Below are 26,541 nucleotides of genomic sequence, written 5' to 3'. Positions count from 1 at the left end.
GGAACATCCTGAATATTACTAAGTTTATGTGTAATTTTGTTTCATATACATTAATTTAGCTTATAAACTAAAAACAGTGAATCTGAGATAGGAATCTGAGCAATGAATCTTTAAATACCAAGCTACATCTTTCCTATAATGCTGTTGGTGAAAACAACCAAATCCTGAACATCTTTTGGAGACAGCAATAACTTCTTTTGGTGAGGTATAAAGTAAAATTTCTAGCTAAGATTTTAATATCTTAAAAAAAAAATTTAATATTTACTGCAATCTTTCAAAAATGATAATAAGAAATCATATGCTTATGAATTACTTGAAAGATGTCTAGATTTTTTAAAAATAATTACTTAAAAACTTTCTAAAAATCAAATGATTTTTTTTTCCCGGGGAAGAAGCAGCATCTTTAAAACATGGCATTAACTCAGTTTAGGAACATGTTAACCTATAAAGCTATAAATCACCATGAAAAACTCTGAAAAAAAATAAACATAAGTAAACATCAAGATACCATGACAAGACAGAAACAAAGACAGAAAGCAGATATGTAAAGACAGTTTTGCTGATAAGTTTAGCCAAGAAATGAAATGCAGGAGGAAAAAATATCCTTTTATACAGTCCACAGACATTTAGGATATCTCTTGGGATCTTCTTGCATCATAAAAGTCTTACAGTTACTGGAAAAAGTGGGAAAATATTGCTAAATTATAATCCACAAATTAGCTCAAAACTGAGCATTCATCTTAACACAACAAAAAACCTGCATATCACCTTATGCTAATATTCTCTTAGCATCTTACACAAGTATTTGAAATGCAAATCTTAAAGCTGGGATGCGAAAATTTCCTAACAGAAAGATTCTAATCAATAACTAGAACCATGGTAAATATAATTAAATGTAAGTATATAAATGTATAATTATTATGAAATCTTTCAAAGATTGGTTCATTTTCTTTCTACCATTTTCTTCTTCCTTTCTGACATTTCAAAGATTAAGGCCAAGAATCTTTCCCTAAATATCAACTATCCTCCTGGACATTTTATAGTCCTTCCCTAATCAATGAGTTTTCAAATCCACCCTAGAAAAAAATTTCACATGGAAATATGCTATATTTGTTATTTCAGAATCTAATCATAATAAATTTTACAACTCAAGTAGTTCATTGCACTTCCTTAAGTGTTGTCAGTGGCACTGAAATCCCCAAATAATTATAAATTATTACTTCTAGAAATTAGAGATCAAAGGAACTATAAATTACATATTGCCCCAAACACACTTAATTCCCAATCTACCTACTTTCATCATGAACTCTCTCAATGTTGAAGGCTCTACTATGCTGATTCAAACTTAGCTGCTGTTCGTGAAGGTCCACAGGAACAGGGTTGATGCCAGTCCCTTCAAGGTATAACCTGATTCGCTGCCTCCACAACCATCTTAGAAGAGTGAAGGAAAAGCAAATTATATTAAAATAGAATAAATTAAACAAAGGATTAGACATTATAATTTCTCAAAATTAAAAAATTCATAATAAAAAACTAGTTATTCCATGAACTTATTATACTAGAAACACCTAAAACCCACAGGTTCCTGATCAAAGACAGATTTAGATGTTTATTTCTCTTTTCTAATGGCAATATCTAATGTACTTGTATAAAACCTCCCAAAAAACTTGAATTAAAGTCAAACTCTTTATCAAGTATTCATTAAATCCTATATACTTAGCTAATAGTTGTGTTTTGCTCATTGTATAACACATATATAAAAAAGAAAGCATTCTGAAATTAAAACACTATTATGTTAAGGTGGTCAGATTAGATAAAAATCCCTTCCCTAAAATTCTGTAATATTGTTTTTCTGTTTTTTACAATAAGAGTTCAATAACAAATATTATAACACTTAAGATTAAACCTAAAACTTAAATGACTTTTTGGTAGAAGTGAAGAAAACAAGAATCAGGTTTAATGTCAAAATCAAAAACTAACATATGAAAAAGCCAGTGGGACAGATTCTACTAGGTAAGTATACAAAAATACACTCCTGCTTGGAGTATATTAGTCATTTGTGAAGGTGCTAAATTTCTGAAATGACTAGAAACTGGAATCGTTACTAAAAACAATGATTCCAGGGACTTCCCTGGTGGTGCAGTGGTTAAGAATCCGCCTGCCAATACAGGGGACATGGATTCGAGCCCTGGTCCAGGAATATTCCTCATGCCACGGAGCAACTAAGCCTGTGCGCTTCAACTACTGAGCCTGCGCTCTAGAGCCCGCGTGTCACAACTACTGAGCCTGTGTGCCACAACTACTGAAGCCCACACGCCTAGAGCTGGTGCTCCACAACAAGAGAAGCCACCGCAATGAGAAGCCTGCGCACCACAACGAAGAGTAGCCCCTGCTCGCTGCAACTAGAGAAAGCCCGCGCACAGCAATGAAGACCCAACACAGCCAAAGATAAATAAAATAAATAAATTTTAAAAAAATGATTCCAGAAGTCAAGAAGATTTAATACAATTTCACAAATACCTAGAGAAAAAAAGTTTTCTCAAAAACTTTTTTCTCTCTCAATAAAATCTAGGCTAAGTCAGGGAAAGAAAAGTAGTCCAACTTGGCTCTAATTAATCGGCCAACCTCAACTCAGCTCCTCCTTCCACCCTTCTCTTTTCAGGGCAGTCTGACCACTGAACAAATTAAGTGAAAGAAATATGAAAAAACATCTCCACTGCTTAAGAAATACGTAACATGTAAGGCAGAGATACCAGGAATCTCAGCATGGTTAGAGTAAATCTAACCCTCAGTCATTCTGGATGGGAGAAGATGAGGATAAAAAATAAAAAATCTCAGAGAATTTGAACATTTAATTTTTCACCAACAGTTTTAATCATCTTTCTACCAAACTGCTAAAAACGTGTAACGAGGTTAAAGTAGAGACATGGCCTCTATCTCACTGAAGGAGAAAAACCTCTACTTGCAATTACATTATAGGCCAAGTGGCACTTGGCAGGGTTTCTCCATACAGCTCCAGTCAGGCTGGAAGAAGGGAAGTTAGATGTGGTTGTGACTCAGCTAATGTATTATTTTTTATGGCTACTGTTACACCTATGGACTAATCCAAATATTATCTAATTTGTTCTGTTTAACAGCATTTTTAATGGCACACATTAATAATATAATTATATAATAATAATAATATTTTAATAAGATAATGATAGAGCAATAGTAAGAAATTCCTACCTGAACTCACCACGGTAGAACTTCTGTAAGGCTTCTGGGAAGGAATGTGTGTATCGAACAGGAAGACATAAATGACCCTCAGACCTTTATTTTAAAAGGAATTTGCGTGGTGTAAAGGGAAGAAGAAAAAAAAAGTACTTAATTCAAAAGGTATCACTAAACTACAAAAATCAGATATGAAATTTTTTGAATTTCTACTTCTATAATTCATTTTGCCACAAATTGTCTATACTTTCAACAAGAACAAAAAAAAAGACCAAATAGAAATAGTACTTTAAATACAGGTTTAATGCCATAATACAACTTAAGTTTCCACATTACAGTAAAACTAAAAATAAAACCGAATTTGCCACTGATTGATTTCCCTGTAAAATTATCTAATGGTATAGTGGTGTTTGCATCTTACCTTTAAATTATTTAACTATAACTTTGGGCAAGTCACTTTAGCATCAGCTTCCTCATCTCTAAAAGGGCCACAAAACCACCAATCTAAAAGGTTATTATGAGGAATCAAACTATTTATGTGAAAGTTTTTTGAACCATAAATCCCTTTTAAATGTCATTTAAGATGTTCTTTTAACCAAAAGAGAACTCACAGTTTAATCTAATGTAACCCTTCATTTATTCAAAAAATATATAAAGGGGCTTCCCTGGTGGTGCAGTGGTTGAGAATCCGCCTACCAATGCAGGGGACACGGGTTCGTGCCCAAGTCCGGGAAGATCCCACATGCCACGGAGCAGCTGGGCCAGTGAGCCATGGCCTTTGAGCCTGCGCATCCGGAGCCTGTGCTCCGCAACGGGAGAGGCCACAACAGTGAGAGGCCCACGTACCACAAAATAAATAAATAAATAAATAATAAACAATAAACAATAAATAAATAAATTATTTATATATATATATATATATATATATGGATGAGCTCCTTCAAGGAGTTAACAACTTTATGTGGAAGACAAATTTTTTTTTTAAATGCAAATTACAAAGTGTTAAGATTGCCTATAGGTTGACACAGGAAGATGAGAGGATACGGCACCTAACGTGAGGAAAGGTGTCCAGAAAGTTCAATCATCATCTATATGATGCTGCAATCTTGAAGGAAAGGTTGAGAGTAGGCCTGGCAAAACAAACCCTTAATAATAACTGTAAATTAACATAAACGTGAAGAGCAGAGAAAAAGGCTTTTACAAAGTTGTGACTAATCAATTTACCTGAGAGGGTCAACACTGTGGTTAAGAAACTTAGGCAGGGGACTAAATTTAAAAAATTTTTATATTTACTGCAATACTTCTCTACAGTGCTAAGATTATAAAAGATAATCAACATTTGATAGAATACTTATGGAGGTCAACTGCAGGTCTAAAACACTCTAGAGAGAAGAATCTAGACCTGACCTGGAGGATTCACTTTCATTGTGGCTCACTCACTGGTGCTAGCTGTTGGCAAGAGGCCTCAAGTCTCTCTCCATGTGAGCCTCCCCACAGGGCGGCTCTGGTATCCTCACATCACCGTGGCCGAATTACTCCAGAATGAGCAATCCAAGAGACCAATACAGAAGTTGCAATACCATTTATGACCTAGCCTTGGAATTCACACACTGTTATTCTATATTCTATTGGTCCCACACGCCGGCCCTGATTGGATACAGAAGTGGGAAGGGAACCACATAAAGGTGTAAATACTAGGAGGCTATCTTGGAGGTTGGCTATCACATGCCCTCTATCCCATTTTGATCATTAAGCATTTAAATGTCATAATTATGTACAGGGGTCAGTAGAGTGAGTACAGAATACAAAAGAGAAAACCGAAATTGTATATTTAATTTAGATGAGTCCTCAAGTGAGCCATCTTAGAAGTAGATCCTCCAACCCAAGTCAAACCTTCGGATGCCTGCAGCCCCAGCTGACATCTGACTATAACGTCATGAGGGATCCCAAGTTAAAACCACCCGGCCAAGCTCTTCCTGGATTCCTGACACACAGAAACCATGAGAGATAATAAATGATTATTATCGCTTTAAGCCTCTAAGTTTTGGGATGATCTGTTATGCTGCATTTAACAACTACTACAGAAAAGAAGGAACTTAGGTTGAACATTAACTTCTGGGCTTATTTAAGGATTGTGAGACACCTCTGTGTTTAAGAAGAAGAATTCAGGCAACCTGAATTATGGAACAAGCCAGGGGCTTAATACATTTCTGCCTGGGGGCAAAAAGAAAAACCAGAGGACTTCTAGAACACATCATTTTAGGCAGAAATTAGAGAAGCAACACCTGTTGCTTACCAGTTTCAAAATCCCCACAGGCTAATGAGTATTAAGCCAGCTTTTAAAGGAAAATATATTTCAACAAACTGTATAAAATATGATCACTAAAGAATCTCCTACTTTAATGATGTAAAACTATGTCATTGCAAAGTTCTAAAATACACGTGCACGAATACTAAAGGCAATTAAAATGCTAGCAATAGAGAAATTAAGTCCTATACTCAAGGAATTTATAGTCTAATGGAAGAGACAATCAAGCAGAAAATAATAGGAAGAGATAAGTGCTCTCTGTACAAGGAATCATAGTCAGAGCCCAGGAGAGGTACCAGTCTTGAATGAAAAAGAACTACACAATTGAGTAAGTGTCGTAAGGGCACTCTAGGCAAAAGCACAAACAAAGGCATGAAAAGCACATGGACATCTGGAGAACTCTTTCACTTACTCTTTCAAACTCTTTCTTGATATCAACAAAGCTCCTCACCAGAGCAAAAAGTCCCATTATGTGAGCCTTCAATCATGACATTAGGATGCTCATACATTACACTGCACTTAAGAACAACCTTCAGAGGTTAGGGGAGAGGGGACTGAATGAATGTGGTCAAAAGGTATAAAGTTCCATCTATAAGATAAGTACTGGGGATGTAATGTACCACATGATGGCTATCGTTAACACTGGTGTACGGTATATTTGAAAGTTATGAAAAGAGTAGATCCTAAGAGTTCTTATCATAAGGAAAAAAACTTTCCCCTCCTTTTTTTTTTTTCAGCTATATGAGTTGACAGATGTTAACTAAACTTATGTGGTAATCATTTCACAACACGTGTAAGTCAAGTCATTATGCTGTACACCTTAAACTTATACAGTGCTGTATGTCAATTATATCTCAATAAAACTGCGAAAAAAATACAATTAAAAAAAACCCCAGGGCTTCCCTGGTGGCACAGCGGTTGAGAGTCCGCCTGCCGATGCAGGGGACACGGGTTCGTGCCCCGGTCCAGGAAGATCCCACATGCCACGGAGCGGCTGGGCCCATGAGCCATGGCCGCTGAGCCTGCGCGTCTGGAGCCTGTGCTCCGCAACAGGAGAGGCCACGGCAGTGACAGGCCCGCATAGCGCAAAAAAAAAATCAAAAAACAAGAACCCCCAAAGAACAGACTTTAGGAAGGATCCTAGAATGTTCCTAGAGAGGCATCAGTCTTTTTTTTTAAGCTGAAGAATGTATAGTGCCTACAGGTAAATGAGGGTAGATGAAACTAGAAAAGCAGATAGGCAACAGATGGTGAAAGATCATATATATTATGCTACGGAATTTGCAATATAACCTGAAGGTCATAAGGAAACCCTGAAAGACTTTAATTAAGGAGTGGATACAACCAAATTTGTACTTTAGAAAGACCATTAAGGCAAAGTATAAAGAATGGGTTGGAAAGAGCAAGACTGGAAGTTACTACAGTAATTTAAACCACAAACTATAAAGCTATGTTTAAATTCAGTGAGGAGGGGAAGAGATGGATTCAAAGGTAAGATCCCTAAAACTTAGAACTAAATCCCTAGACCAATACAACAAAGGGAGTGAGGGAAGGTGGTGAGGGATGGGTCATCACAGCTTCAGCACCCATTATGATTTCATTTATCAAGTATGGGTGGGGGGAAGGAGATAAGTTCATCTGTAGACATGTTACATTTTTAATGCCACCGGATACATGCAAGTGGAGGCCAGTATGGCTAGAATAGCATGAAGAAAGGGAAAATAATAGGACATAAGGACACAGAACAGTCAGGGGCCAGATAATGTAGAGTCTTGAATGTCACAGTGAAGGGGACCAACTGTCCCAGTTTGCCTGAGACTGACAATTTTCCCAGGACATAGGACTTCCGGTGCTAAACTGAGAAAGTCCCAAGAAAACCAGGATGAGGATGAGTTGGTCACCCCAGTCATAGTAAAAATTAGATTTTATTCTGAGTTAGATGGGGAACCACAGTAAGACTTCGAGCAGACGTCACAGAATATATCAAACTTTTACAAAACAATCACTGTGGCTGCAGTGGGGAGAAGAGACTATAAGGTAAGAGTAGAAGCAAGATCAGTGTTGGATATACAGATTCTGGAGTCACCAGCATCTAAGTTAAAACGACACATGTTAATCAGCTATTCTGGAGACAGTACAGAGTGGAGTAGAAAAGACTCATCCATGATTGAGCAGAAAGATAATGGTACAAAATATTTAAGAAATTTGTCAGGAAAGTGAATGAAGTAAGGGAGAATTAAGAAAAAAATAGAGGGGATAAACACACTGAAAGTCAAAGGGCAGATTTACTAGAATTGAGGAAGTAGGACTGCTATTAAGGTAGGCGGCTATGGTCAGAGTGATTTGAGAGGTGGGGAAATTCTAGGTGATGACAAAGTCCAAGTATGATCATGGCTGTGGGTGGCTGGAACAGAATGAGGATAAATGTCAGTGAAGCTAAGGAAAGGAAAAAAAAGTGATAATAGGGTTTGGTCTATTTATTAAGTCAACGAAGTCACCCAGGAAATCAGTGGAGGCATATTCAGGAATGTAGATGAGAGCCAGAAGGAAGGGTAGAAGATGGAACATCATTAACTCATCCATCTTCAGCAACATCAAAGTCACCAGTACTCACCTGGGTCAAGGGCTCAAGTCTATCCTCCCACAGATATTACTCCCAAACTACCTGGGAAGTCAAATGTGAGAACTTGTCCATCCCATATCATAATCTTCTACCACCAATGCCAGCGAAATGTGTATATATTTCTCATGCCTAAGCTAAAAAAGAGAGCTATGTCCTTGAAAATAACGACAAAGAAGAGAAATCTACTAAAGGTAGAGGTCAATTCTACATGCCTAAATTTCATCACTGAAATGATTTTGGAACATGGTTCTAACATTCACGATAGCCAGCAACGGTGATGTTTCCACTTACACAGCATGCACCATAGTAAACACCCTGTACCAATAGGATAAGGAGCTTCCAAATTTAAGATTTATCATAAACAGGTACTATGCAAAGCAAAGCACAAAAAAGTTTTTCCTTACCGTTCTGGGTCAGTGTTTACTCCAATAACTGGTTTAAGTCTGTCCAAGACTTTACTTGCTGCCAAAAGCATTGTGCCATCACCTAAAGGACATAAGACATAACCAGACTTGATACAAAACTAGTTTTTAACAACATTTTGAACACCAGTTCTTTTAATAATCCCACCCGCACCCCATCCTGTTGGCTGCCACAGTCTACTCCTTTCTACCCACTATCCCTCTGTATTATCTCTCCCACTCTAATCCAGAATTTCTCAACAGTGGCAAGATGAACACTTCAGGCCAAATAATTCTTTGTTGTGAGGGCTGTCCTGAACTTTGTAGGGTCGCGAGCAGTATCCCTGGCCACCCACTGGATGCCAGCAGTAGCCTCCAGCTGGGAATCGCTATTCTAACTCTATCACTTCTATTAACCAATCCTCTTTCCCTCTCGCATAACATCAGTCCCAATTCATAAATTATTTTGATGAGGATACATCCAACAAAAGTGTCCAGATTTGGATTTTTCTCTCCAAAAAAAATGTAAAGGTTTATAGAGAACAGTCAGTAACATAATAATAAAGCTCAGGAAAAAACAAGTGTAAGTATATTGGGGCCAAAGAGGGATGGAATTTATCTAATCTCATTAAACTCTTTTATTTTTTTATTTATTTATTTTTTTTTGCAGTACGCGGGCCTCTCACTGTTGTGGCCTCTCCCGTTGCGGAGCACAGGCTCCAGACGCGCAGGCTCCGCGGCATGTGGGATCTTCCCAGACCAGGGCACAAACTCGTGTCCCCTGCATCGGCAGGCGGACTCTCAACCACTGCGCCACCAGGGAAGCCCTCATTAAACTCTTAAACTCAACTTTTTTTTAAAGACTGGCATAACTAACCAAAATAGTTATAAATAATCCTTTGAATCATACTTAAATACACACTTTAAATATACACACAGAAATACATGCACAGAACCTTACAGTAACATCGTTCACTAGAAAAGTAAAATGTTGTATAAAGCACGTCTTTTAAAACCTGATCCTAAAAATCCAAAAATTCGTCTTATGGTAGGACTCTGAGAGCTTCATCACAGCTAGACCACAGGGTATTTGGCAATATGATTATTAAAGAGCATTTCCATATTCCAGCACCTTTACCTCTGCAAAACTATTACCTCCTGCAGCTATGACAGCATCTGCCCATCGAACAGTTTCTTCATCATATTCTCTCCTCTTTACGAGACGAACCTCAATCCCCTCATTCCTAAGATAAAAAAAGGAAAGTGTGTATAAAATTTCCAGTAACATAAAGGAGTATGTTTTTTGAGAGGCAGATTATTACAATAGAGATTTAAAATAAACAAGTTTGTTTTATAAACAAATTTATGTTTAGCTTTGTAAGGTCAGCTTCATTTTCACTTACCCACAACAACCAATTAACTATTAACTATAGGAAGCATATGTATAAACTGACTATCCCAAATCGCCATGTGCTTTAAAAACATCTCTTAAAGCCCTTGACGAATAGCAATATTGATTAATTAGAATTGCATTTCCTTTTCTCTACTCTTTCTGATGCTAAAATTCATGAATACAATACGGCCCAGAAGACTAACACCTCGAGAGACAATTTTTTAAATTATAAAAGTGAATAGCTGTTATTTTAAATTCAACGAATATTGAGTGCCAGACACTGAAAGTGACTAAAATACTTTCTAATTTGCGTGTTCTCACACTGATTCTCTTGCATACACAGAAACTTATTTGCTGACTCATTTAGCCCCTAATTAACTGAAGTTTCTGTACTTGTAATTTTTAAACATTCAAAGACTATTATAATGAACACCTATATAATCCACTATTCTGTTTAAGAAATAAAACACTGCACTACAGTTGAAGCCTGCTGTGTACAAAATTAACTCTTTGTAGAAAAGGCACTTCTTGGGCAGACCACATAATAACTGAAAATCTGTGAAGTTTTCAGAGTACAATAAAAATTTCCTTAAAAACACTATAATATCAGGTCCATTAGCCATGATAATTTTCTTAAAATGATTCTATAATGGCCATCTTTACTAAAAATCTAAGTATTAGCTGCTAGTAAAAATAAAAATTGAAAGTCCCACTCAAGACCTGATCCCACAGACTTACCGTAAACTATCAAGAATGTGCTCTACATTTTGGGTGTGAATATGATGTCGTTCAAGCAGTCCACTGTAGCTAGAGCCTTTCAATGCAAGCTATATCAAAATAAAACAAGTTTTGCCTTATTACATAATATATATTACATATTATATTTCTTTAAAAAGCCCTATATAAAACAGAATGGGTTTTTTTTTGGAAGATACATTTTAATGACTATATGTGAAACCTACAAGTATAAACTTAATTAGAAAGTCTAGTTCCAGAAAATCATAACTTGGTTTTAATACCAAACACAGCAGTAAGTTTCCTGAATCATGTGGTCAACGGGATCTCAAAAATCTCATGTTTTACAGCTTGAGTGCTTTTTTCCCTAAATGGATTTTTAACATACTGCATATGGCTACTGAAGACCAAAGATGAACTAATATTTTAGAAGGCAGTTAGATGACCTTTGTTCTACTTGGATTTTCAGCTCTCTTGTATTCAGATTCATGAACTCTATTTGGAATTTACACAATCCAAACAAAGGGCTTGTTAGCTGCTTGAGAATGGATAACTTTTAGATATAAAGACATATAGCCTTCAAGGATTATTTTTCCTAGTCATTTAAAATATTTTATAATGTCACTATCTTATCATTAATATTCTTTTAAAGTATATGTCTTCTGAATAATCTGTAAAGTAAAATGTTGAGAGAGAAGTTTAGAAACATCCATTTAATCATCAAGTAGGAAATATGTCCACTAGAGTGAATGCTAGAATTAAAAAGCATGTTATTTTCGGCATACAACAAAATTACTTACAAAACTACTTACTTGCAGAGAAACTATTCAAGAAAAAAACCAGAAGACTAGCAGAAAAGATCACCTACAACTGAAGGTATAAAAGAAAACCACAACAAGACAGGTAAGAGGTTCAGAGATGCAGTATAGTCAATACCCATACCCCTGGGTGGCCAACCCACAAACGGGGGGAAATAATTTACAATTGCAGAGGTTCCTCCCAAGGAGCAAGGGGTTGGAGCCCCACACTGGCTCCCCAGCCCAGTGGCTCTGCATTGGGAAGACAAGTCTCCAGAACATTTGGCTTTGAAGGCCAGCAGGGCTTACTTTCAGGAGAGCCGGGGCTTTGGGGAATAGAGATTCCACTCCTAAAGGGCACACACAAAATCTCACACGCTCCAGGACCCAGGGCAGAAGCAGTAATTTGAAAAAAGCCTGGGCCAGACCCATCTGCTGATCCTGGAGAGGCTCCTGAAGAGACAAGAGGCAACTAGAGCTCACCCTGGGGACACAGACACTGTTAACAGTCATTTTGGGAAGCTCGTTCTACCACGAGAATGCTGGCGACGGCAAGCACCATTTTGGAATCCTCCTTCTAGCTTTTTACTGCCAGGATGTGAACCCACAGGTCTGCTGCCTTAAGACCCCGAGGCCACAGGTATCCCAGGACCCAGCCCTGTCCACCAGAGGGCCCAAGACCCACCCAGCTCACACACCAGTACGCTCACACTAGCCCTGGGACCCCCGGGGCCCTGCAATCAGAGACCCCAGGACCAGGCTCTGCCCACCAGTGGGCCTGCAACAGTCTGGGGGCCAGCCTCACCCACCAGTGGGTAGGCACCAGCCCCAGGACCCCCTGGGCCCTGGCCCTGGCCACCGGTGGGCTGAAATACCGACTCCAAGACCTCCAGGGCCCTGCAGCCAGAGACTCCAGGACCGCCTGCATCCACCAGTGTGATGGCACTAACCCCAGGACCTGGCCTCACCCACCAGTGGGAAGGCACCAGCCTGGGGATCCTCTTGACCCCAGCCCCACCCACCAGTGGGCCAACACCAGCTCTGGGGCACCTTGGACCTCTCAACCAACTGCCACAGGATCCGGCCCCTCCCACCAGCTTTGAGACACCCCCGACCCCATAGACAGTCATGTCAAGAACCAGCCCTACCCATCGGCAGGCCAAGACTAGACCCGGGGCCCTTGGCCCCGCAACCACCTACTCCAGAACCCAGCTCTGCCCACCAACGCAAGGAGCCCCAGGGCCCCACAGCCAGCAGCCTCGTGACCCAGCCCCACCCAACAGTAGCTGGCAGCCACCACGCAAGGCAGGGCCTGACAACCAACCAGACCTGGGACCAGCCACGCCTTCCAGACCACCCACAGTAGTCAGCCCATCACAGGAGGGCCCATACAGCCCACACAGGGGGCACCCCTAGAGCACACAGGTCTGGTGACCAGAGCAGAGTGTGCTGCTGGCATGCAAAGGACATCTCCTATAAAAGGCTGCTTCTCCCAGGTTGGAAAAACATAACCAACCTACCAAATACATAGAAATAAAAACAGCAAATTAGGAACAACGAAGCAACAGAGGAATATGTACCGAATTAATGAACAAGATAAAACCCCAGAAGAACTAAGTGAAGTGGAGATAGGCAATCTAAACCTGATAAAGAGATCAAGGTAATGATCATAAAGTTGTTCAAAGAACTCTGGAGAAGATAAAATGAAAAGGGTGAGAAGTCAGAAGTTTTTAACAAAGAGTTAGAAAATATAAAGATGAACCGAACAGAGAAGAACACAATAACTGAAATGAAAAATACACTAGAAGGAATCAACATTAAATTAGATGACATAAAGGAATGGATCAGAAAGATGAAAGATATAGTAGTGGAAATCACTGAAGCTGAACAGAAAAAGAGAAAAAATAAATAAAAATGAATGAGGATAGTTTACGAGACCTCTGGGACAACATCAAGCATACTAACATTCATATTATAGGGGTCCCAGAAAGAAAAGAGAGAGACAGGGGCAGAGAACATATTTGTAGACATAACAGCTAAAAACTTCCCTAACATGGGAAAGGATAGACATCCAGGTCCAGGAAGCACAGAGAGTCCCAAACAGGATTAACCGAAAGAGGACCACACCAAGACACACAGTAATTAAAATGGAAAAAATTAAAGATAAAGAGAGAATATTAAAAGCAGCAGAGGAAAAACAACAAGTTACGAACAAGGGAACTCCCATAAGGCTATCAGCTGACTTTTCAGCAGATATTCTGTGGGCCAGAAGGGAGTGGCATGATATATTTAAAGTTAAGAAAGGGAAAACCCACAACCAAAAATACTCTACACAGGAGGGCTTTCATTCAGATTTGATGGAGAGATCAAAAGTTTTACAGACAAGCAAAAGCTGAAAGAATCCAGCACCTCTAAGACAGTTTTACAACAAATGTTAAAGGGACTTCTCAAAGCAGAGGGGGAAAAAAAGGCCACAACTAGAAATATGAAAATTACAAAAGGAAAAAGCTCATTGGTAAAAGCAAATATACAGTAAAAGTAGTAAATCAACCACGTACAAAGCTAGTAAAAAGGTTAAAAGACAAAAATAGTAAAATCATCTATATCCGCAATAAGTAGGTAAGAGATATGCAAAGTGATGTAAAACATGATGCCCAACAGTAAACATGAGAGGAAGGAGCAAAAATGAGTTTGAACTTAAGAGATCAGGAACTTAAAACAGTCACATGTATATACAGATTGCAAGATATAAACCTCACAGTAAACACAAACCAAAAATCAACAATAGATTCACATGAACAAAACAGAAAGGAATCCAAAGATAATACTAAAGATAGTCATCAAATCACAAAGGAAAAGAATAAAAAAGACTACAAAACAACCCCCCCAAATTAACAAAATGGCAGTAAGTACACACCTATCCATAATTATTTTAAATGTTAATGGACTAAATGCTCCAATCAAAAGACACAGAGTGGCTGAATGGATACAAAAACAAGACCCATATCTATGCTGCCTATATATACACAACAGAATACTACCCAGCCTTGAAAAAAAAAGAATGAAATCTTGCCATTTGCGACAGCATGGATGAACCTAGAGGGTATTATTATGCTAAGCCAATTAAGTCAGACAGAGAAAGACAAATACTATATTTTACTTATATGCGGTATCAAAAAAAAAAAAAGAACATAACAAAACAGAAACAGTTATAGATACAGAGAACAAACAGGTGATTGCCAGAGGGGAGAGGGGTGGGGAAAGGAAAGAATAGGTGAGGGAGATTAAGAGGTACAAACTTACAGTTGCAAAATAAATGGGTCACAGGTATGAAATGATCACGTGGTGACCATTTTGAAATGTACAGAAATACCAATCACTGTGTTCTGTAACAGGAACTAACATAGCATTGTAGATCAATTATACTTCAAAAACAAACTCACTCATAGAAAAAGAGGTAAGATTTGTGGTTACTAGAAGCAGGGGATGGAGGGACATGGAGTTGGATGAAGGCAGTCAAAAGGTACAAAGTTTTAACATAAATAAGTATTAGAGATGTAATGGACAACATGGTAATTATAATTAGCACTGCTCTATGTTATATATGAAAGTTGTTAAGAGAGCAAATCCTAAGAGGTCTCATTACAAGAAAAAAAAATTTTCTATTTCCTTCATTTTATGTCTATATGAGATGACAGATGTTCACTAAACTTATTGTGATAATCATTTCATGATGTATGTATGTCAAATCATTATGCTGTACACCTTAAACTTATTCAGTGCTGTGTATTAATTACATCTCAATAAAACTGGAAGGAAAAAAAAAGCATGTTATTTTCTTTCCTTTTCCAAATTCCCTTACACCTTGCCTCTTTATGATACAAAATCTGTTTTTCAAGTACCTGTCCAAAATACAGTCTTATATTCTTTTGTTTTAAATCATTACTTACTGAATTATAAAGTAAAACCAATTTTAGATAGTATTTTAATAATATGTATTTTTCTTTTTAAAAAGGTTATAAAACAACACAACATGGAAGATACAGTCATGTAAAATTAAAACTACATATAATCTTATTACCTTGGGATAATTAGTGTGAATATTTTGATACCTACCTTCCCAATCTTGTTTATGAATAATGGGTTAAGACTTTTTTTTTTTTGGTGGTACGCGGGCCTCTCACTGTTGTGGCCTCTCCCGTTGCGGAGCACAGGCTCCGGATGTGCAGGCTCAGTGGCCATGGCTCACGGGCCCAGCCTCTCCGCGGCATGTGGGAATCTTCCCGGACCGGGGCACGAACCCATGTCCCCTGCATTGGCAGGCGGACTCTCAACCACTGTGCCACCAGGGAAGCCCGGGTTAAGACTTTTAAAATAGTGTTGTCCTCACTCTATAATCTACAGGGAAACATGCTTTTCAGAAGAGAAGCTGAGGACATATTTGGCTATTTGAAAATTAGTCCATCTACAAATAATAAATGCTGGAGATGGTGTGGAGAAAAGGGAATCCTCCTACACTGTTGGTGGGAACATAAATTGGGGCAGCCACTATAGAGAACGGTATGGAGGTTCCTTAAAAAACTAAAAATAGAGTTATCATATGAACCAGCGATTCTACTCCTGGACATATATGCAGAGAAAACTATAATTTGAAAAGACAAATGCACTCCAATGTTCATAGCAGCACTATCTACAGCAGCCAAGACATGGAAGCAACCTAAGTGTCCATCAACAGATAAATGGATAAGGGAGATGTGGTATATATACACAGTGGAAGATTACTCAGCCATAAAAAAGAATGAAATAATGCCATTTGCAGCAACATGGATGGACCTAGAGATTATCATACTAAGTGAACTAAGTCAGACAGAGGAAGACAAATATATGATGTCAGTTATATGTGGAATCTAAAATTAAAATGATACAAGTGAACTTATTTATGAAATAGAAATAACTCTCAGACGCAGAAGACAAACTTATAGTTACCAAAGGGGAAAGGGGTGGGGAGGGATAAATTAGGAGGTTGGAATTAAAATATACACATACTATATCTAAAACAGATAACCAACAAGGACCTACTGTACAGCACAGGGAACTATACTCAAAATATCTTGTAATAACCTATAATGGAAAAGAATCTAAAAATGTTTTATATATATATGTATATAAATATGTGTGTGTATATATATATAACTGAATCACTTAGCTGTACACCTGAAATTAACACATTGTAAATCAACTATACATCAATAAAAATTTTAAAAAGGGAAAATAAAAATAAACTGAATTCCACACAGAAAAAAAAATTAATCCATAGATGTTAACTCACATATACTAAATGAGACAGCCTGTACAACAGTTTAATGCCTAGATATAAACCTCATTATATTTAGACAGAGCAAACCAATGTTAAGAATATTTTCTCTAAAGGAAAGCAGCAAGCAAGGTAATAATTAGATAATCGTTCATTTACTTTGATCAACAAATCAATGTAAATAAGGGTTGAAAAACTATTCTAAGAGTATCATTTCTAAATATGGATGAACACAGCATTAATATTCAGATTATTACTTCCATTACCCAACCACAGATTAACTAAAACTGCACTAACCACCTTTCAGTAAATATGGATCACAGTGATTTTCTTCACTGCTCTCTCCCTGGGGATCTCTAGTTTCAAGGCTTTAAAAGAGATCTTGTATGCTGATGCTGATGACTCCTAATTGCAATCTCTAATCCTGGCCTATCTTTAGGGCTCCAGGTGAAGGTACCCAACTGCGTCTCTGACATCTTTCTCTGGATATCTAACAGGCATCTCAAACTAACCTGCTTCAATATCAAGCCCCTGATTTTCTAGCAGATAAGTTACCACGTTATATTATTTTTTTACAATAATTACCTCTCATGAAGCCATTTCAAGAGTAAACACTGAATAGCTAGAAATTAAGCTCTAAAAAATTGAATTTATTCATTCAGATATGTGAGTGCCTACTACTGTGTTCAGTTAAACATTAGCTGAGCTCAATCAAATGCATTACATGCAGCACTGAAAACTCAGAACCCATTCAAAGGTAGAAAAGTCTATTAAAATATTTTCATCAAATTTACTGCTTCTAACCTGCTATAAATAAAACTTAAGGGTAACTGGCCTTCAGAGTTCAATTCACTGTCCAGATTTTTATCTTATGTTCCCATTTTTGGCTTCCACAATATAGAACATATACCCAGGAATAAAGGACATAAATCCTACATATCGGTACTATTAATTCTAATCTGGTGGTTCAGGAGCTTTGGTGCTTACTTCCTGGCTCTCAGCAAACTCCAGAAAATTAAGATTACTCAGCAGCTGAGTTTTATGAAACTTCAATTTGACATGGTGAAGGAGGTCTGAATTTGCAGGGGAAAAATTATAAAGAACTAATAGAAAACTAAGTTTTCCATGATTTTAATATGTTTTGCTAGCAACACTGAAGTTCCAAATCTGAAGACAAAGTTCATTTAGCATTAGAATACTTAATATTGGGGCAGAAATGTCACTTCATAAATTCTTATTCCCACTCACATTTCTTCTTGTGAACTAATTATTTAACAACTCATGCTCGATACATTTATTTAGAGAATACAAGTTCTTTTAATTACTTTCATAAACAATCTAGCTGGTTGGGCTAGTAAGCTGCATTAACATGTACTGGCTAACTAGGCAGCTAAGAGATAAGGCATTTTTAAAAATCACTAATAAAAAGCATCAATTAGAAAGTCTTAAATCACTATTCAACTGGCTCATATTTTTTAAAGTTTTTTTTTTAATATTCAAAGGCTAGTAAGAATTTCTAGCTACCCCCTCAGAAAATAACACTTCAAAGATTTAAAAACATACTTCAATCAGACAAAAACAAGAACACATGAATTCTCTGTAAAATGTCTTACAATTAAGAGATTAGAGAAATTACTGAAATTTAGAATACATTCTCAATTATGCAATGCTACACCTTAGGTATTAGTAACAAAGTTCTTAATATTTTCTTCCTTTTTTTCCCCAAAAGCTTGTTAGTTCCTATCAGCATTAAAAAGCAAAAAACAAACAAAAAAAACCCTTTCTTTTATGATTATTCACTAGGATACTTGGAGAAAGCAGTGTGAATCTAAAAGCTCTACAGGCAGACACACTCAGTATTAGCAAAAGAATTTTCTTATAAAATCTCCAAAAGCCAACATCACTTCTCCCCATGCGGCTCAGAGGTTAAAACACAACACAGCATGAAAGGAAAAAAAAGAGGGTTCTGAAGGGACAGAAATTCACCACACCTTAAAGTCAGAGGTGATAGGCTATTTTCTAAACGGCCCAAACACTTTTATTAAAGTATCACAGACATTTTTACTTGACCAAAACTGAATCTATTACAAATTTTTTAAACTTGTTTTACTAGTCAGCTGAGCGTTACTATTTTGTACTCCAGTAAGGGAAGGAAATATGTCTTTTTAAATTTAACACACTGTCTCACCAACTCGTGACACAATGACAGTTTGGTATGTAAACTCACTAGGCATAATTTAAGCACTCTTAGAAGAATACACTTAACTAAATGGTACACGAAGCACCATTCAAAATTGCCTTAAAAGGATTAGTGGTACCTAACTGACAGCTAAAGTAAACTACTTACCTAGTATGGTCAGGCCAGGTGCAGGGAACCCTAAATATTTCTTCAGCTATATTTGGTATTTATCTTGGATCATTTCTATTCCATTTATTCTTTATCTCAGACTCTCACCTTTACTTTCCCCATTGTTTTATTCCTACTTCTGCATTCCCCTTAATTCTGTTTACTTACTCCCTTATATGTTGGGATTGCTCAAGTTACCTTCCTTGGCATTCTTACCCGTTCTCACTTCATTTTCATTTTCTCCCCACTCTAGGGACTTGATCTTCCAAGTATACACCAGTACCTATGAAATTAAACTTTAGGGCAAGCTTGTTTCTTGAGCTGCAGGCTCAAATTTTCAAATGCCTACCTTTATGTTCACCCACATGTAGATCAAGTACCTCTCCCCAAAACCATCTAAATCTGATTATATATTCCCCGTTCTAATTTGCTTTTCTGAATCCCATATAACAGTTAATAATACTTCCATTTACCTAGTCAACAAAGTAAACCCCAGGTGTCACCTTTACTTCTCCCTTCACACTCAGTCTCCATAGCCGGCCAGTGGTGAAGTCCAATAATTATACCTGCAAACTGTTTCTCCAATCTGTCCTTTACGTTCATGCTGCCACTGCTTGAGTTCTGGGCAACATCAACTCTTATCTGGTCTCATGCAACAGCTTGCCTCTGGAATTTCTAAACGAGTTTCTTCCTTAAAAAGTATTTCCTATTCCCCTCGTCATCTAACCACTCCCACCCGAAGCCTGCTTTCATACTAGTCCCAGAATGGTGACGTCTCAGAAAACTGACCCATCCCTCCACTCCTGTGGGGAAGAGAGTAGGGCTGAGCAAGAGTTGTGTTCTGCTGCTAAAAGACTGAAAACCACTAGGAGATAAAACCATGGCATTTAACAACTTTATAAGGCCCACTTACCTGTTTAGCCTCAATATTACTTCCTCTTGAGCAATGATTTTCAAATTGCCCTTAGAATGGGTACCATACCAACCCACTGATCACAACCAGCATTATAAATAAACTATACTACATGTAACAAGGGTAAACTGCTTCATGTTACCTTCTGTTTCAAATATGAGTACATCATGATGTAAGATTTTTCTGACTGTGAATTAAAGTCACCAATGTTTGAGTTCTTTTTACTGGCAAAAAGATGACCTTTCCCACTGTCTTACTAGTACTGTTCTCTCTCTCCTTCACCTATAAATTCTTCCTTATTCTTTAATATTTAAGTATCTTAAAATTAAAAGATACAATTTCACCCTCATCACATTGGCAAAAATGTTAAAGTCTACCAAGTGCCCATGAGAACACTGGGAATCAGGGAGTTATTCAATGTTTATGGAAAAATTATTTGTATTTTTAATTGCAGCATTTTTTTTTTAATAGTGGAAAAACTGGAAACAACCTAATTATCCAAACAATGGAATACTATACAGCAGTTAAAATGAATTAACATCTATCAACACAGATAAATTTCAAAACCAATAGTGAATAAGAAAATTTCTAAAAACGACACATTCTAAAGAATATGATATTACTGATGTAACTTTTTAAAGACACAAAACAATATTAAAATAAAGTCAACTTATACTTTACTAGCTGAGAAGATACTAATGTGCATAATATCTTAACTCAGAGCTTAAGCCATATAATTAAAAATATAGAAAAAGTGATCATCGTAAACATAAATCATGTTATTTACAATTTCATGGCTGGCTACAGGCTCCCTCAGGTAAGCCTGATACATAGTGCAGGCTGAAAATCAGGGCTCTAAAACATATTGATCAATGATTCTGTTAATGGTTAATTCCATCTACTGTGATATTCAGTCCTTTTACGTCTTTATGAGTCTCCTATTTAACTGCAAATATTTACGGGAGTATACCTTAAGCCTCTATTTTCCAAGTTGTGTTCCACAGAATTAAAAACATTTTATGCACCCCCCCAAAAAAAAACTCATAGTCAAATAAAAATCATCTTTTGTTTAGGCTCATGTTTATCAAACATATTTAACCTCTTTCAGGGCACTCACATCAGTAATCTCTACCTTAAGTTTTTAGCAACTAACATCTTTTGGAAGCCTGACAGCTGGAAATAAGGCCCTGGACTGGCAGCCTCAGGGTGAAAGAACTAAAAATGTTTTTTTTAAATTCAGAAACATTTCAACACCTATAACTAGTGGGGATGGAAAGGCAGAGAGGATGATGTGTAAGATACAGTCCTTGCCCTCAACTCCAGAGAAGAAAATAACCACAGATAATATACTAAAAAGGAAAGCTCAAAAACATATTATGAAAATACAATGAAGAATACCTAACATAACCCTGGTGGCCAGAGAGAGGCCCAGCAAGGTTACCAAGGATGGCTTCCTGTGAGAGTAATGTGTAAGCTTCACCTCACAGCAAGAACAGGAATTGGCTAAAGGATGGAGGAACATTCAAAGCAAAAGGGGCTACAAAGGTAAAGACAGTGATGGATGCAAATCAAACTACCCTGAAACACCATTTTTCACCTACCAGGTTGGCAAAGACCCCAAAGTATGCTAAACTCTTTATGAAAAAACAAGCACCTTCATATATTGCTGGTGAAGGTATACGCTGGCACAGCCTCTAAGGGAAGCAATTTGGCAATACCTATTAAAATTTCAAATCTATATACTTCCTGACTCAGCAAGTCCAGTTTTAATATTTTAGTGTTTGATTCATTAACACAAATATTATTCATTACACAGTGTATTTTAATAAACTAAAGCATCTGCACACAATAAGTACTACATACATACTATTAAAAAAAGAACAAGGTGAAGAATAGCTTAAATAATATGTTATCATTGAGTAAAAAGGGATGGGATAAAGAAAAAGAATATTTCCCTCTGTTGATTTGTATGTATATATTATTTCTGGAAAGAAAAACAAGAAATTGATTAGCATTGGTTACTTCCAGGGACAAAAACTGAGTGCCTGGTGACAGGAATAAGAAAAAGACTTTTCATTGCATACTCTTCTGTATCGTTTACATTTTGAACCATTTTAACGTGCTACTGATTCATAAATAAGTTAATTAAATAAGCACAACATCTCATGGAAATTAAAGCAGTTTGAAATCAATGGAAAATGAAGTTCTAGATAAGAACTGATTAGAAATGAAGCTCAAGAGGTGGACAGGAGTCAATTCATGAAAGGCCTTGTTCTAGCACACTAAGGATAATAAAGGTTCACCTACAATAATGTTTCTCGAAGTCTGATCTGGGGACCACTTGCAAACGTGGAGAGCTTGTTAAAAATGCAAAGCCCTGGACAAAGCATCAGCAAGCTTAAGGGTATGGTTCAAAGAGGCAGAGTCTGAGAGTTCTCCACAAACTGAATCTTTATATTGAGGGGGATGAGAATAAGGTTCAGGTACCTGCATTCTAACAAATTCCCTGGGTGACTCTATAGGTTATAGGGAGCTTCTGAGGGGTTTTAAGCAGAGGAGTAAAGTGGCCAGATGTTCACTTTGGATAGACCGTTTTGGTTCCTGTGTCTGGAAGATTTGAAAGGAGTGAGGCTCCGTTAGAAGGCTCTCTGGCAGTACTCCAGATCATGTTCTTTAATTTGATAAATACTCATATTGCATACACTACACTCATTGCACATGTGGCAAAAATATTATCTACCCAAGAACTACAACCTAAGCTACACCAGTGTTTTAAGGAAACTGAGTAACGGAAACAAAATCCAACGCACAGCAACTCCCAAATCTGCTAAGAAGGCAATAACTAGGAAGAATGTAAACCAATAATAGAGGGACCACTAAATGAAATTATTCCATCCCGTTAGGAAATTAATTTTTTTTTTTTTTTTTTTTTTGCGGTACGCGGGCCTCTTACTGTTGTGGCCTCTCCCATTGCGGAGCACAGCCTCCCAACGTGCAGGCTCCGCGGCATGTGGGATCTTCCCGCACCGGGGCACGAACCCATGTCCCCTGCATTGGCAGGCGGACTCTGAACCACTGCGCCACCAGGGAAGCCCAGGAAATTAATTTTTTTAAAAAAACTAAAAATGGAAACCATTAAAGGGGGTTGCTTCTGGGGTTGTAAGACTTGGAGTCAGGGCAGAGAAGGGTGGAAACTGCTCATTTTTTATTTGGTATATATTAAAATATTTTGAAATGAAACATTCTCTTTGGCCAATAAGGCATGTTTAATGATGTCAAAACCCTTTCCAATCAGCTTTGATTCACCTAAAGGTCTAGTTTGTGAGTGTCATCGACTCTGTTAATATAAGCTCCACATCCACCAACAGCTACATCACTTATGATGCAAGTAAATTGTAATAACAGTTCAATCAGCCCTTGCCAAGTCTTGAGCCAGTAGATGTAAAATCACTGAGTAGAAATCCTCTATTCACAAGAAAAGTCACTGACAGGTTAGGCGGAAGGGAAATGCAAGAATTAAAAATAAACCAATGTAAAACCAATATGAAAGAGCAAATGAAAGTCAGACTTTCATCCAGTCTGTACATGCTTTATCAGCTAAGAAGTATTTCCTCTAATTGTTTAAGTTGCTACAAAGTTAGAGAACCACAAGGCTTCAGGGTATGAAATTATACTAGCACTCCATCCCTCTTCTTCCATTTGCATTTTAACAAGTGACCTAATAGAGATCTATTTTGCCACAAAACAATCACCACCACCACAGCAAAAGAGAACCCTCTGGTACAAAACTTCAGGTTACCAGGACACCACAGACATAGCCAGCCACGGTGCCAGAAGACTCAAGTAAGCACTTGGCCACTTTCTTTTATATCCGATTCACATGATTCATATACCTTAGTATCTTTTACCCTAGGAAAACAGCAAACAGTATTAATCATCGTGTCATTCCTATTACAGAATTCCATTTTAGAACAACTTCACACAGTCTAGTATTATTTGGTCTGTTCCTGATCTCTGGTCCGGGTTCCACCTAATACTATGCCATTCTGAATACTGGCCTTAACATAAATGATAAAACTCAAATCAGTAAGAAACAAATCCAGTAAAATTTAATTGAAATGATAGCAACAACAACAATTTCAAAACTGTGTTCTACAGTCCAGAAGTTTTACTTCAAAAGTTTTCTTATTCCAAACAGCATACTTAGCAATAGGCAAATATTTACCTATTACAGATTTCTCTTCAGATACTCAGAGTGGGTGTACTAGGTAGCTCGATTTTTAAAGACTTGATTTGCCTTACATTTAAAAAGTTTTGATTAGTGTCAATCTAGTTCAGAGGTCCAAGAATTAATCTAATTCAGATGCCACTCATATTCTTGAGGACTTGTAAAAGTTCTTCAGTTTTAAAATACCAGAAAGGGCCTTGGAGGCTACCTAGTCCAATCCTAGTATTTCACACACTGAACTAGGTGAAAGCACTTTGAAAACGACAGCACAACACAAAAAGTATCGCTGTCACCAAGAAGGCCCACGGAAGTTAAAAGGAAGTTAGCCACAGAGAACCTGGGCCTGGCTCCAAGCTCCTGACCCCGAATCCCAATCAAGTATACTATTTTTACTTGTCGTGAGAGGCTTCCATAAAATCGTATGAAGAACATATTTAGGGGTATATGGCATCCGACAACTTCTAAAAAGCAGGTCTTTAAAATTAGGAGTACAACCCATATGGCACACCTCTTTCCCAAATCAGAAACGCTTGCTCCAATTTTATTCCCTACCTCACCCTCAACTTCACTCCCTAACACAAACTCAACCAGTCCGACCTCCTGCTCCAACTGTTTGCTGATTTACTCTTTAAATGATGCAAATGTTTTCTATAAATTGCTACCTTCAAACACTAGGGAAAAGGAGAGAAACCTGCACCTAGCATGGCCACCCGATGAATACAGGGGCCCTCCTCAATTAACTCATTAAACAGTCAAGAAGTTAAATGCTGAAAACAGTCAGTACTTAAACAAGGATGATTTACAATTTCATTCTGATACCTCCACAAAATATTACCAAAAGATTGCTGATGATTACGAACCAGAAGTTCAGAACAGGCTGTCTACTCTTGCACAGAATTCTACAGGATTATGGTTACAGGCAATTTATTCCAAAGCCTTTTGGTGCAGTGTCAACAATTAGAGATTTCCAATGGAGATTTTTCTGGACATACTGCTCATGGTAGCATCATCACTCTCGTTTCCTTAAAGTGGGTGGAGACATGGGATCAGAAGTTCCAAGAATAAGAGTGAAGGCAGATAATATTCAGGGGTTTTCCCCCCCCTTAGGTGTATTTATATACTTTGCAAAGTATTAGTAAATATCTATACCAAATATAGTCTGTTGTGGAGGCACTACTATATTATATAGACCTAGACGCTGTATTTCATAATTACCCTGTTTACCTGCCTTTTGCCTGGACCTTGCTACTTAACAACATACATTCAAATTTTCCCCGCTGCTCTGCCCAGCACTGGAGACACGTGAGCTTTTGATACAAACTCCTGGAACCTTGTCTGAGAACCACGTTCCAGCGCGGAAAAGGCTCAACCAGACCGGCTCCCCGGAGTGCCCAGGCCTGGCAGTCCTGCCCACTAAAAGGGGGTGTGTCTGCGGTACCATAGCTTCTTTTCCGCTGCCCATAGCGGCGCCCAGGGGCTCCCTTTCCCCCGGGGCGGCCTGCGGAGCGATTCCCAGAACCGCACCCCCAAAGTCACGGCCGAGCCAGTGAGCGAACCAGCGCCGGGCCGAGGCACAAGGGCGGGGGCCGCCGGGACCCACCAACTGCTTCAGGTCCTCCTCAGAGAGCTCCGCGTAACGGTACCGCTGCTGCTCGAACTCGTACCGGGTGGTTTTGGCCACCACCACCACCCGGGACGGGCGGAAGCCGCCGTCGGGGCGGCTGCCACAGCCCGCCAGCTCGCGCGGCTGCCCCTGCCCCAGGTGCCGCCGGCCGCCGCCGTCACCGCCGAGCCGCGGCCGCGCGGCGGGGCCTCCCGCCCCCGGCCCCCTCAGCGCCGCTGCCCGGCCGCCCGCCACGCGACGACAGCTGCCCAGCAGGAAGCCTCTGTAACAAGTCATCGTCGGCCCGGCAGCAGCTGCAGGCCCGGGCTCCCGCCTCCGCTTCCAGCCGCCAGCAGTGCGCGCCGCTCGCGCCGCCCCGGCCTCTACGTTCCAGCCGGGCGGGCAGAGGTTAAGTGCACAGCCGTGCGTGGCCGGCGCCGCAAAGGGGACGTGCCCAGACGTTGACGGGGGCGGGGAAAGCCGGGCGATTGGGAGCCGGGAGAGCCCTCGAGAGGGAAAGGTGGGCGGGGAAAAGCTGGAGGCCTCCAGGTGGTGGGTTGTGTTTGTTTGGGGAGACTTTTCCATCGACGCCTGCGCAGTACGCTTCCCCCGCCCGGGAACCGACCTCCAGCTCCACCCCTTTCCCCCCGCGGTCTCCACCCTCCC

General features: G+C 38.8%; 1 protein-coding gene across 7 annotated transcripts in view; it reads right to left on the bottom strand.

Moving 5' to 3' along the window:
• NADK2 (NAD kinase 2, mitochondrial) overlaps positions 1-26,286 on the bottom strand; it is a 46,166-nt gene extending 19,880 nt beyond the window's left edge. For 3 of the 7 annotated variants that reach the window (XM_027092729.1, XM_027092731.1, XM_027092732.1), the window contains exons 1-6: positions 25,873-26,286; positions 10,677-10,765; positions 9,701-9,789; positions 8,549-8,630; positions 3,229-3,312; positions 1,295-1,431 (exon numbers count right to left, since the gene is read on the bottom strand). In XM_027092729.1, the coding sequence (XP_026948530.1) occupies positions 1,295-1,431; positions 3,229-3,312; positions 8,549-8,630; positions 9,701-9,789; positions 10,677-10,765; positions 25,873-26,172 (781 nt within the window). In that variant the 5' untranslated portion in view covers positions 26,173-26,286. The other 4 variants (XM_027092734.1, XM_027092733.1, XM_027092735.1 and 1 more) reach the window with 4 other exon arrangements.
• Between the last annotated feature and the right edge of the window lie 255 nt (positions 26,287-26,541).

The sequence above is a fragment of the Aethalodelphis obliquidens genome, unplaced genomic scaffold (assembly GCF_003676395.1).
Source record: "Aethalodelphis obliquidens isolate GAN/ISIS:26980383/991018 unplaced genomic scaffold, ASM367639v1 scaffold80, whole genome shotgun sequence".
In the NCBI taxonomy this organism is placed as follows: domain Eukaryota; kingdom Metazoa; phylum Chordata; class Mammalia; order Artiodactyla; family Delphinidae; genus Aethalodelphis; species Aethalodelphis obliquidens.
Note: the sequence above shows the minus strand (reverse complement) of the source record. Positions and strands in the feature narration are given on the sequence as shown.